Raw genomic sequence first — 13,681 nt, 5'->3', positions numbered from 1 at the left:
TTTGGTGTGATTTGTCGGTTTAATTTGTACACCCCTAATTTAGACTATGTATTTTCGCATTTTCTATTACATGACTTAGTATTATGGATAATCAGTTCTTCTTCTTATTTCTTCTGCTTATTTACTCTTTTACATTGCAATACATTGGGTTTGGCTTACCTATTGGTGGGAAAATCATGGCTCTTGATTCTAGGTCATAACATTTCTTGTCCTGCGACTACTTTTTTCATAATGCTTATCTACAATATTTTGTCATATCTGCTTTGTCATGCTGTCTCTTGAGGTAAGGATCTTTCGGAAACAACCTCTACACCTAGATCTGCGTACAATCTATCCTTCCCGGACCATACTTGTGGGAGTACAACTCGGTATGTTGTAATGGTATAATTTTTCCTGCTTAACTGTTACAGAGCTCTTACTAGCCTCCAGGAGCTAGTCAATGAGATTGACACTAATTTTATGATAACACATTTCCAGTTTAAAATATGTTATTAGCCATTCCTGTTACATCAAGTTGCGATGCGTTGTTTTTTCAACCGAGTACTATCTTCCGAACATGATTAAACTTGAGGTGATTTCTTAGTTTCACAATCTTTCCAGGATTTCCATTTTGTTGCAGAAGGAACCGTTCAAGAAAGAAGTTTATCCATAAATTGATAATGTTTCAAGTTTATCGATCATTAGTTGGGATCAGACTTGTAGATGCTATCACGTGGAAGCAGTGACAGAGAAACCCTTTAGTAATGGATGTCATCTAAAATCCCTGGCAAAACACTCAATACACATGTGCGAGTAAATTTCTTTTTTCCTAAGAGAAAAACACGTATAAGTTCAATAGGGGGACAACATTTGGAAAAAAAAAATGCAGAGTATAGTACCGTCAACTAAGACTGGTTGAGACCTGAGAGTTTGTTCCAAATCTAACCATGAGGTCCTATTTTTTATTTTTTTTCCTAATTCTAGGCAAAAGGCACTTAAATAACAATACTAACTTTGACAGCCCGACTGAAAAACCTAAAAGGCAACATAGCTTACTACCACTTCCACGATGAAATAAGCACCTCCACTTTTTTTTATTGTTAACTAGAGAAGGCTGCAACTGGTATATTGTCCGAATGGTATCACAGACTATTGCAAATTCAGCAGCAATTGCAAATAAAACATGGAAGATCTGAGGCAATAAAAAATCACAATCAAAGCAACAAATAATCACCATTTATAATTTAATCTTTGTACCATCCCACCATATAAAGAATTCCAATATGACTGGACCAAAACTGTGACAAGAACGTCTCCCTGACGACCCTTGCGTAAGACTCATTTGATGAAGAAAAACTCTCAGCAAACCATAATAACCAATAGTCCATCCTCTTACTGAAGGAGGACTCAAATGCAACACTTCTAATATACACTTTCTACAAAAAAGAGAAGGGTTTCTCACCTTTGCTCACTCTTTCAACCAAAGTGACAACAGGCTGATGCATGACCTCAAAAGCCCAAATGAATGATGTCTATGAGAGAGAATTGATAACAAAATATTTGATACACACGAAGCTACAGCCCAGCAGCTTTCATCGCATTGGAGAACAGGTGTCACCCTCCACAACACTACGATGATAGAATGGATTGCAATGCTATCTGCTGCTGAGGCTGCAATGAAGACCATGTTGAGGCCAGGGTGGCTGGTGGTAATGTTTGCTGAAGCTGCCTAAGCAGATTAATCATCCGACTGGCAGTTTGCTCGGTAGCAAGGTCCTTACCGGTACATAGAACCTACAGAAGAAGCATATATGCAATTACACAATGGCAACGGCTATATGAAAAATCAATACGATGAAGTGAAATTCAATAGGACAATCACGTTAGCTGATCAATCAACCATCTATGGATGCAACAAGGGGAAAAAAAAAAAAAAAAAGAGAGAAAATGTGTTTCACTGGAGCCCCTAAATAAAGAGATCAGGGAGCAGGTGTTCACCCATATCCTCTCCCCACTTCCCACCCACCAAATTAAAACAAAAACGCAAACCACCAATTGAAATTTTCTATCCAACCACTGATTCAAAATGGGGAATCTAATATAAGACTGCTACCTCTCTACCAAAAATACTAAACCTATACAAGAAGCTTTAATAACTCACCTCAGCAAAAACTGACACAATTTTTGGAAGGTACTGATTGTTAGGACCCAGAAGTTCTCCGTCTGACCTGCAAGCAGGAAAATATGGTAAAATCTAAAGAGAGACATCAAAACATCATATGACATGTTGGCAAATTTGAATTAACGCAGATCAGGGAATGTCAAAACATGTCAAGATGATTCAGATCAACCACCCATAGATCAAAGTAGCAGGCAACTGTTACATAGACGGGGTTTAATGACAAAAATCACGCTTCTAAATAATGGAATGAAAAATGCAGCAAAAGGGCTAGAGGATTCACACAACTGAATCCAAATAGCTTGGGATTAAGATGCAGTTGTTGTATGCGTCAAACTTAATCGAAGATATGATCAACCAAACTGTATCACATAGCTCCATTGGGACTTCTAAAAACTGCCTAACTAAGTTAGGATTTTGAAAAGCTACTCCGAATATTTAGCTCGGTTAAAAGTATATTATTTTTTTCAGTTATGGAACAGCGCAATTTATTTGCACTCGTGCAGCTAATAATATTAACAATAGAGATGCATGGTATTTGGAGAAAAAGAAAACTGCTGAAAAAAAGTTAGACAACATATTGTTTGACAGACCCGAAAAAATAGCTGGAAAAGGCATGGTCTGTTCATAAAATGTTGAAAAACAAAGGTTGATCCATATCAAGATTTTCCACCATCTCTCAGGTAAGAGAGAAGGCCAAAAGTTAAAGGAAACTCGTATAATACCTTTCAACCATTGAACAAAGTTGGTCATGAACAACCTTAGCCTCGATCAGGTCACCTTTTATAGGCAGGCAATTCAACCAAGCAGGAACAACCTGCCAAAAGTCATGACAATAAGACATTTGAAAAAACTATAACAGGGTACTAGGTAGTAGAGAAAAATGAATTCTTTACGTGCAAAGGCTACATAGGTTAGATAAATTATGACGTGTGAGCACACACACAATAGAGAACAGATTTAAAAAATCAAGCACAATTACACTCAGGAAAGTATAAATTTATCTTATTTTTCAAAGCTAAAGAACAAAGAGAAACTGATGATTGATCTAGTTTTTGCCTCCGCAACTCAAAAAAAGGGGGCAACACGAGTTACTTATTGAAAAAGTTTCACAGCCAGTCCAATAGTTCTTAGTCTGGAAAGTAACTACATTTTGTATGATTATAAATAATTGTAGAAGTTACAAGCACTTGAGAAAATCACAAAAGCAATGATTATCTTCTTTATGATTTGATGCAAGCACTAAAGTTGAGTACTCTATCTCAAGCATATCGTAGTGATGAACATACAAGCATATCTAACAAAGAAGCTTGGGATTTCCAGAAGAACATACCTGGGCTGAGTCAATACTGTCACGATGAAACTGACAAATCTTCCCCAGTGCTGAAACAGCATTATCATATGCCATTACACTCTCTGGTTTAAGAGCACTGGGATGCCTTATAACTATGTTGAGCCTTGAAAGAGCCTCTGAATTATTAAGGTCACAAAATAAATCGAGATAAGAACGAGGTACCCCCATTGAAAAATCCGAGCAAATAGTAAGAAAGGAACAGTATTAAACACCATCTCAACTAAATTATACCTCCAACAAGAGGTTTGAAAACAGAACCCCCATATTCTGCACATACACCGAGTCCATAAACAGCAGCCTGAAAAAACCATTGTTCGGATTTCAAATAAATATAACAGCATGTGCTACTTTCTGAAAAATGCTACAACCATTAAACGCATACAAACCTGGCGGACGTCCGGGCTTTCATCATTGCATGCTTCCAAGAGGAAAGGCAGATATGTGTCATAGTACCTATTTTGCACAAGAAAAAACAGTTAAATCTAATACTTGGAATACTACCACTCAATTAAGATAAAGCCATGTAAATAGACCTACTTTAGAGCTGCTTCACGGCACTGCTCTGCAATGTCATCAAAAATACAAATTGCAATTCTCCTTTCTTCAGCTGTTTTATCCTTGCCCTTAATGGATGTGGGGGGAAAGGATAATGGAAAAATAGAGTTATATAACAAAATGCTAACAGCATACAAGAGAGTTGTATCAAACAACATGAGGTGATCCTTACCCACATAGGCATTAGATATGATGACAGTTCGTCAAAGAAAGGCAAGAAGGCTGCCTTGAATGTCTTGATCAGTGTGCCCAATATTTCACCAACCTGATCAAAAGAGAATGAGATTCAATTAGTCAGACATATTATAGATTCCAATTTTTGATATTTTTATAAAGATACACCACTTTAACTTATCTATAAACTTCAATCAAACATACTTGGTCAAAAACTTCTTCTTCTTGCTCATTTTCCTCCTTGAGCAACTCACTTTCCTCGGCATCAAAGTCTTCAGCTTTGGCCCTTTCTACACGTTCTCGTTTTCGACTTGAGCTGGCTGTGATGACCTGTTTTATCTCGTCCACAATGCTTCGGACCTGACCTTCATCCAGGAGTGGTCCAGAGATCTGGAAAAAACAGCAGAGCAGGATTCTTAATAAGACTAAACATCTGATGCCCCACATGGAATACTGACAGAATCATATATTTCAAGATGCATTTAGGCCTTCTGCAAGTTCAAAAATCATTTCACAGTTTCTAGTCATTACTTCTGGAAATCATGCTCTGGGTTCCTAGTTCTCACGCCTTGTTCGTCTCTAATCCACTTTTCTTCAATAGATAATGAATTTTACAGGCACATTATTCATATTGTCAGCTACAGAGCTACTACCCCCGCTTCTAGCTGTTTTCTAAAAGGTGGTGTCAGGGCCACCAGTAATATGATGGTATCTACATTATTTTGTATGATGATATGAAATGAGCTTAAATGAAGAAGAGGGGATTCATATAGCCAACCCCAACTTGATTGGGACTAAGGCGTGGTAGTTCTTGATGTTGTTGGTGTCCTAGCCAGCTTGCATGCACCTCAAGACTCCTGCTTCTAGCTTTGACTAAACTAATGTGACAATATTATTCGATGAATGAAACCTAATGAAACATTCAAACACCATAGCCTCAACTGGCCATTGAGCTGTCTAGATTTGCTTTTTATTTGGGCGGGACACTGGGGGTGAGGGCAGAGAGGATCTAGGATATAAAAAGCCTCTTTTTTCAGTCAATCTACCATCAAGTTAAAAGAACTGTGAGTGACATTTCCTGGTTCACTAAGTTATCTATCAAGGTCTTCTGTAGAATTAGAATGTGCACTAGTTTGAGTCCATGCATAAATGGTACTTAACAAGATAATTGATCATGCATGTTGCAGTACAGTATAGCATTATATAGATGGATCTCTAGCTTCCCATGTGAGAGCCATTCTTCATTAGCTACATGTAATCAAGCCAAAAGAAAGAATTTAAATGACTAAAAGCAGTAAACATAAATGGCCATATAACAACCACAATGATAATGAATGCTGCAGAGGCTGACTTTCTCATCTTACTGATCACTTAAAAGAAAAATAGTTTTACAAATACAAGCTTATAATTTTAAAGCATCACAAGAAATCAACAATCTTAAAAGAGTAACCAACCTGCACACACTCATTCAATGCATCTAACATACTTGCACAGATTTCGGTATCAGGCTCCTGCACGAGATAGCAACCGAAATGTCGGAATTCAACCCCAACGCCTGTACAATAATCACTTTCTACAGAATAATGAACACCATAACAACAAATAACTAGAGAGGTCAACCTTATGCAAAGCTTCAACCAAAGCTGGAATAATATAGTCTGATAATTGCTTGACATAGGCCTCATTTCGGCCCTGAGCAATCCCTTTCTCTACAGCAAGTTTAGCAGAACGTAACAGCTCCGGCATTGCTATAGCCAATACAAAATAAAATATCAGTCTTCTCCCAAGAAAAATCAATAATTGGACAACTAAAGAAACCCAGAGAAAGGTATAGATAAATAAGAAATCTCACCTGATACTGCTGCTTTCCTGACTTCCTCATGGAAATAGAATTTGAGAAGTGGAACTAACGTTGGAGCAACCTATTTAATGCATTAATGTCCTTGTTAAACACAATTTAATCCAATAGTATGTACGAAAGAATATGTAAGTGATTGTTACTGCCAACCTGATCAATCCATGGGTAGAAACCTTCCTTCAGCTCATCAGCATAGCAGCATAGCATATTACAAGCTGTAGCCTTCTCCTCTAAGACACTGGTTTTGATGCCTATCCTTTTATCCCCAAGAGTTATGGTCTCCATACTGCAAGACATGAATCTTAATAAGATCTGACAAAACTCCAACATGGCAATCAGTAATAATGGTGCCGATACAATTCATACCATAAGAGCAACAAAAAGAAAAGAAGGAATAGTTCATAGACATTTAGAATATATAGTTAAAGCTGTTCCATGTCAGAACTCCTGAATGTAAGGATGAAGTTATCCTCTTTTCTAAATTGTATTAAGAAATGATAGTTTGATCCTAAAAATGCAACATAAGCACGTTGTACGTTTGGCATGTGACCTTTGTTTTCCACAAACTTATGTGAATAGACACAACACAAACCACACTAACCATGCCTATTTATTTAGGCCAAATACATAGATAGCCATTTAAACTTGGCATGAATGTCATTTAGACACCTTATCTTCAGCCATGATGAGTTGAACAACTTTAGCTGAGAGAAATGTGTGTCTTGGATACAAAATGCTGATGTGGCAAACCATGTGTATGTTCTGAGCGTGTAGACATAGCTTCACGCTTCTTTTTCATCTAAATTTCTCATTCTCCTCTTAAGAAAAATGAAAACCCCTAATTCTCCCAAACTCCACCATTATCTACTGTTTTTGGCCCATCAATTATAGTATCCAACTCTTGAGTCTTTGTGAGCCCTCGGCAATGGTTTTTCAAGTCTTTCCTCTTCTTTTTTTGTTTCTGATTTTAGCCTCTTCATTCTTTCTCCCTACTGATAATTCGTCCTTTATGAGTAATTAATAGTTCGAAGGAGCATAGGTGTTGTAAAACCAGTCACCCAAATAAGTCTGTTCTTACTAAGTAACTGTATCATGGTGGAGAACTAAGAAGAAACTCATCTGCAATTGTGTCTTTGATCTGAATGATCTGGGATTGGACCTTGCAGAATTCCTTTCATTTTCGTGCTTATAATTTTACCAGTTTGGGCTCTCCTCCTTGTCCATCGTTTGCCCAGTGATGAAGTCATTTTTAGTGTGTCTAATTCAACTATGTTTCTTGATCGACTGGATTACAGCAACGTTCCTTGGTTTGCTTTTAATTTCTATGTCGGACAGGAAAAAGCGGTACCTTTGGTGATGGGGATTTGACAATTTGGGGTTGCAATGGCAAAACATTTGAAATTCAAGCAAAGAAGAAATGAATCTATAGTTGTTGCCTTGAATTTTTTCTTGATAATACTGTTAGTAATGACCCATAACTCGGGACACCAAGTTGCCTGCTATTTTCTGAAGGGTTGATGATGATGACTAAGGGAAGGGTTCTATTTTTGGGATGAAGAAGGTAAAGAGAATGGGGTATGGGCTGGAGAAGCATTATTTTCATATGAGATATTTTATGGGATGACATGTCTTTTTATATGACACGTATCTCTATTTCATGAGACACATTTTTGTCATGTGAAAGTGTACAACTGGTCATAACTAAAGTAAAGGTGTATAAATGACATTTCGTGCCAGTTTAAGAGGCTATCAATGTATTTGGCCAATTATTTAACTGGCATGGAAAAACATTACTAGGGTTTTCTCTTTTCGAAAGCTGTGGCAAATATTTCAACAATTTTATAATTTTTACCCAAAATTTTCTCCAGAAAATAAAATTCAAAATGACAAGAACCGCCAGCTGAGAGGAACTCAATCAGCGGGGACTTCATAATTGAAGGTATAAGGCAAACTTCATTGAGAAGATCTTACCTATCATCATCTGAGTCATCAAGTTCATTGTCTGAATCTGCGGATGATATGGTCACATCAGGCTTTAGTTGAGCAGACTGAAGTAAAGGAGGCATGACTACACTCATGTAAGGCAGGAAATCCTGTCCCAAGCACTTGCAAAGCCTGGCCCATGCCTACAATGAAATCAAGAATATAGTGATGACAGAGTTGAGATAAGTTCTGTGTTTGCGGAATCAAGGAATGCACCCAAACCTGCAACATATAACTAGTAGTAGGGTCATCCGTCTCCATTTGTGATCCTTGAAGTGACATAAGCACTTCCATAACCTGTAAAGACAATAAAGTTAAGCATAAGTGTAAGTATCAACATACGCTTTTTGAATGTACTCTTTTCCAGCTTTTAGTTGGCATACATCAATAAACTTTACTCCATCAAAAAAGTTTCAAGTGTAACTGTGTAAGCAATGAGCTAAAAATTGAACTGATCAGAGTGGAATATATGAATGAGGGCCAGCTTTTTGCAAGGGCATTAATATATAAAATCTTATTCATTAAGACTGGGCAATATTGTTCTGTATTGTCATGCTGACCTGCTTAGCATCATCTCTGAATTTGTCTTTGCCAACAGCCATCCCAACCAAGCTTATGCACTCCATGGCTTTGGCTCGAAGCATACGATTAGATTTATCGTTCGCACTTACCAGGATCGTTTTCAAGTATGGCATTACAGCGTCATAGTACTTCTGGAAGTGCTCCTGTTGAATATAATACAGGCAATTGTAGTCCAAAATGGAAGTCGAAATAAATGGAATCAGAAAAAAACTGTAACAAGTTAATACCTGGGATGAATCAGCCACCGAAGCCAAAGCAGTTAATGCTCCTTCTTGCACCATTTGTTTTCCGTTCTACATTTCAGACAATAGCAAAGAGCAGAAAGAAATCATGAGCGTCATTTTCCAGTAGAAATGATATGACACCACATAATCTCTTGTGCAATACCTGTAGAAGTACAAGCAGTTTGCTAACTATTCCATCTAAATAAGGTGTCAAAATTTCTGGTGTGCAGTTCTCACTGAAGTTGAGGACAGCTGACGCAGCATGTGCCTGTGAATCAAGGAAAAGAAAAAGGCAAAACCATAATTTAACTGCATTGACAACCAAATCAAGCAATCACATGCATAAGCACCATAACCAACAGTAATGCATAATGATATGTTAAGCAAGTGTAGACGAGTTCCCATAAAAAGTGTAGTTGAGAATATTCACCATTACCAATGATTAATCAGGTAGTAAAGACATTCGGTTTCACCAATAATTGATCAACTATGGCCACATATAAAATAATAAAACAATTTATCATTCTTTCCACAAGTGAACAACAATCAGCTGCACCTCAATCCAGATTATGTTGGGTTCAACCTAAGTGCCTGCTCTGCTCTATTCACACCTGTTTCATTTCATCACTAGATAACCTGTCCTTGATGCAAATTACTAGTTCTCCAGAAACTAGAGGTGCTTTAAGAATCACTCTATCCGTACAAGGGCAAAAAAGTGGCTAACCATAAAATTTAAAAAAGAAAGGGATAACTTGACCTAGTGTAAGTGTAACAGATAAAAACAGCTACATCATAATCTCAACTAATTGGTGTCATCTATATAAATCCTTCATTCCCATTATGTTTTTTCTTAAGATGGAAATAATCAAATAAATAATCCAACGGGGATGAAACCAATACTGTAGAAAGATATATACTTCTTGCTCACGTTATTAAGCATTATCTTACGCTGCTGTTCAAGAGCGGCATTTGACAAAGATACAACATCTATAACGGGTTCAGAAACCACTAGGACACACCTGTACTCGTGGATTTTGGAAATCATCCATAGCTGTTGCCAATGCTGGCAGTACTCTGCTGTGGTACTGTACTTGCAAATCTGGCCCCAAGTCAGTAGACAACTGGCCAATTGCATTAATAGCTGCCCATCTCACTCGAGGATGAGGATCTTGGAAACAGCTCAAAACCATGCTCACAACTTGCTCCAAATTCTTAATCATTACCTATTACAGCAAAAAAAAAAAGAAAACCCACGGAATTAAAATCAACAAACAAAGCAAAATAAACAAGACTTAAATTGACAAACAGACAGAAACCGGGCAGATGCGTGAACTGTCTTCAACTCATACATAAATACTTGCACGGTTGGCACCAATGAACAGGTCACAAGCCAACACTAGTCCGGTTAGCTGACTCTCGTAAAAGTAACCAAAATGGCCAATGAGCAGAAATAGTAAATGAGACAAGTAACCATTCAGCAATGATAATAGAAGCAAGTAATAAATGAACCAGCAATAAGCACCAAATTTCTGCCATGATGAGTCTAGATTCATCAAAATTCACTCCTAATAAATTCTCCCTCCACCCTAATCTACATGGCATCTACTCTTTCTAGAAAATCCTAAAATGTTTAACACAATTCCATTTCTATACAACTTTTACAATTTCAACAATACATATTAATTATACTATTCAGAATTTAATTTTGACTCCAGCAGACTAATATTTACTTAACATATCCTTCCTCTATCACTATATATGATGTAAACACAAAAGAATAAACATCATTTCTACTCCAAGCCGGGGAATTTGATTTCCCCATGACCTATTTGCAGAATTCAATTAAAATATTTAAAAAGATTCTATATTTCCACAACATACTAAACTCTTACATAACCATGAATCGAGAGAAGAGTACAAACAGAGGCAGCTCCAGGATTTTATTTTTATTGGTTCAATCTTTAAGGCATTTAGTACTGAACAGATTATATTTTTAAAGTTATAGGTTCATATTTAGTATTTGTTGCAATTTTAGTGAATTTACCACATAAATTTATAGTGTGCACAAAAAGTACTGGGGTTAATGAACCCGCTATCCGTGAGCTGCATACGCCCCTAAGTACAAAGACAAACAAATGGAAAATTACTACCTTTGTGCAACCTTCAGCAATCTGAGCAAGTGCAATAAGCGCGGCATGGTGCTTTTGCCATTCGGGCGCAGCCAAGTAAGGAGGCAACTGCTCGGACGCGACAGGAACAATAGTACTACCACCCAATGCGATGGCCAATCGATCCAAACATTCCTGACCGACACTGTAATTACTCGTCTCCCCTGCATCCTCGTGCTCGACTTCCGCGCTATGCCAAACAGGCTCATCCTCAATATCAAGCAACATCTTCATCAAAATAGCAAACAACCTACTAATGAACTGCGGCAATTTCCTCATCATTCCGGGTGCTCTTTCCCTCGCCTCAGCCAACGTAATAACAAACTCGATCGCCAAATGCCTTGTCCCTTCCTCCAAACTCTCGGCCTCGGCTATTTGCAACATCGCGCCCACCACATCAACGAGCTGCCTCCTCAAAAACCTCGGCTCGGTCCCAGCCAACTCGATCAACAATTCCAGTGCCTCTTGTGCAGTGGCCTCTTGTCCACTATTCAAAGCCTCGGTCAACGTCTTCATCATTGCGGGCAATAGATCCTGAAACCTATCCCTATCGTTGGAGCTCGATAAACACTGAATAAAATTAACCACAGCACTCAATCCAGCAATCCTCACATCAGGATTCGGCGAATTACTCAAAGTGTTCATAAAAACCGAATGCAAATCCTTAATATAAGGAACCAACATCTCACCTACATACTGCGCTAACAAAGAGAAAATCAAAAACGCAGATTCCTGCAACTTGGGTAATTCCGAAGTAACACACTGAAACATAAACGGTAACAATTCAGGCCATTTATTCTCAGGTAAAATAGAAGAAGCTAACTCCGACACAGTATCACAAAGCTTCTTGATAATCGATTTCGATTCCTCGCGTTGGATGCATGTTAACAGCACAGTTTTTATACTTGACTGAGTTGACTCGGTGAGTTTAGGCCAAATAAAGGAGTCGTCACGTGTGAGGAGTTTTCTTAAAAGGATTGCTGACATGGCACGGGCTTCGTGGTGAGGTGAAGTGAGGAGATTGGAGAGTTTGAGAGATAGAGAGTTAGGGTCGTTTTGTTTGATGAGATTGAAGATTTGTTCGGCTTGAGATCGTTGTTCGTTCGAAGGGGACATTAGATGAGAGATTAGGGTTTCGAAGGGGGTTGAATCGGGACCAAGGATTGCAGCGAGCTGTTGAGCTTGTTGTTGCTCGGCAGAAGCCATGGCTGAATGCGGATATGGTTTGATGTGGAGAAGAACGAAGGGTGGCGGTGTGTTATTGTGAAATTGGGGTTTTGGTTTTCTTACTCACACACCGACACAGGGAAGTGTGTGTGTCGCTATGAATTTATAGCGTGAAATATTTGGACTTGCAAGGAAATAGAGAGAGTGGGGGGTATTGGGACGGCTTTTGAGTTTTGAATTTTTTATTCATTAAATATTAAAACTTAAAAAGAAAAAGAATGAATATATAGGCTACACCAATCATATGTTTTCAGACAAACTTGTTTGTAGACGTGGGCAAAGTTCAATCGAAATCCGTTTTTTTTTTAAGGTGGATACAATTTCGGGTTTAATTTTCAAAATTTTCTGATTGAAATTCATATTTTGAGATTTAAACTTTTATATAGCATGTCCGGTCACTTTTAGCAAGATGAAAATGCTTCTTTAGAGAATTTACGTGTTTGATCAAGCTTTTAGAAAAGAAAAAATATGTGTTTTTGAGTAATAACATAAGTTGTGTCGCTATGAATATATAGAGAGGCGTGAAATACATTTTGGTTTTTGATTTTTGAATTTTTTATTTATTAAAAATTAAAATTAAAAGAAAAAATATAGGGAACTTGTTGTAAATAATATAAATGTGGAAGTCCATAACTTCTTGATGTTATCCCACCATTATGTGTAGTAATATCCACACTAATCTTCCCCACCTTCTCAAGGTTAAATGACATGTTTATGACACCCTTTATTGTTACCCAATATAGCCCTATAATAAATATAAATAGGGGCATTGAGAATGATATTGTACACACTTTGATTTATTTGGAAGAAATAAGAAGCATATCTTGTCTCTCTTTATCTCTTTATTGTTGTTCTTACTTTCATCTTTTGATATATTATACTAACTCTGTTAGGTTGATTTTACAATACATTATCAGCACGAGGCTCACAAATTGAACAAAATCTTAGAGTCAAATGCACTCATTCAACAAGAAAGATTTGTCAATGGTATCTAAGGTGAGATGAATGAAGGAAAGTAGATTCACAAAGCATTTTCACCCAAGAGACAATCAAGTGGCAATATTTTAAGGGTTCAGAGTGAGTCTCAGGATACTTTAGCGTATTACGCCATTGGTTGAGGATAATATGGTGGAATCAAGTCTCATCGCACTAAGAGGGTATGACATCGGGTTAGAACAACGATGCACCATGATGATAAAATATTGGGTTCTGATATATTGGGTTCAAGTCCCAATTGAATATGGCCTAACAAGTCTTTATATAGGTAAGACGTCGGGTTTGAGTCCCGATGTAATATATTGATGATATAATGATGACTGAGACAAACTAATGTGCATTTAATGAAAAATTGTGCAACCCGTACCACTTGATATGCACCATTCCGTGAGGGGAATGTGG

The 13,681-nt window shown here is 37.5% G+C and overlaps 1 protein-coding gene across 1 annotated transcript; it reads right to left on the bottom strand.

Moving 5' to 3' along the window:
* Positions 1-1,193: 1,193 nt before the first annotated feature.
* LOC132626479 (uncharacterized) lies at positions 1,194-12,371 on the bottom strand. Its single transcript, XM_060341379.1, has 20 exons — positions 11,039-12,371; positions 9,908-10,111; positions 9,052-9,156; positions 8,892-8,957; positions 8,643-8,807; positions 8,305-8,379; positions 8,071-8,225; positions 6,250-6,385; positions 6,094-6,163; positions 5,862-5,989; positions 5,696-5,752; positions 4,446-4,631; positions 4,240-4,332; positions 4,050-4,135; positions 3,899-3,965; positions 3,744-3,810; positions 3,492-3,628; positions 2,884-2,975; positions 2,141-2,207; positions 1,194-1,773 (listed from the first exon to the last, which is right to left on the bottom strand). The coding sequence occupies exons 1-20, from the start codon at positions 12,260-12,262 to the stop codon at positions 1,609-1,611; spliced, it is 3,345 nt and encodes a 1,114-aa protein (XP_060197362.1). The 5' UTR covers positions 12,263-12,371; the 3' UTR covers positions 1,194-1,608.
* Between the last annotated feature and the right edge of the window lie 1,310 nt (positions 12,372-13,681).

This window comes from Lycium barbarum, chromosome 2 (assembly GCF_019175385.1).
Source record: "Lycium barbarum isolate Lr01 chromosome 2, ASM1917538v2, whole genome shotgun sequence".
Classification (NCBI taxonomy): Eukaryota; Viridiplantae; Streptophyta; class Magnoliopsida; order Solanales; family Solanaceae; genus Lycium; species Lycium barbarum.
Note: the sequence above shows the minus strand (reverse complement) of the source record. Positions and strands in the feature narration are given on the sequence as shown.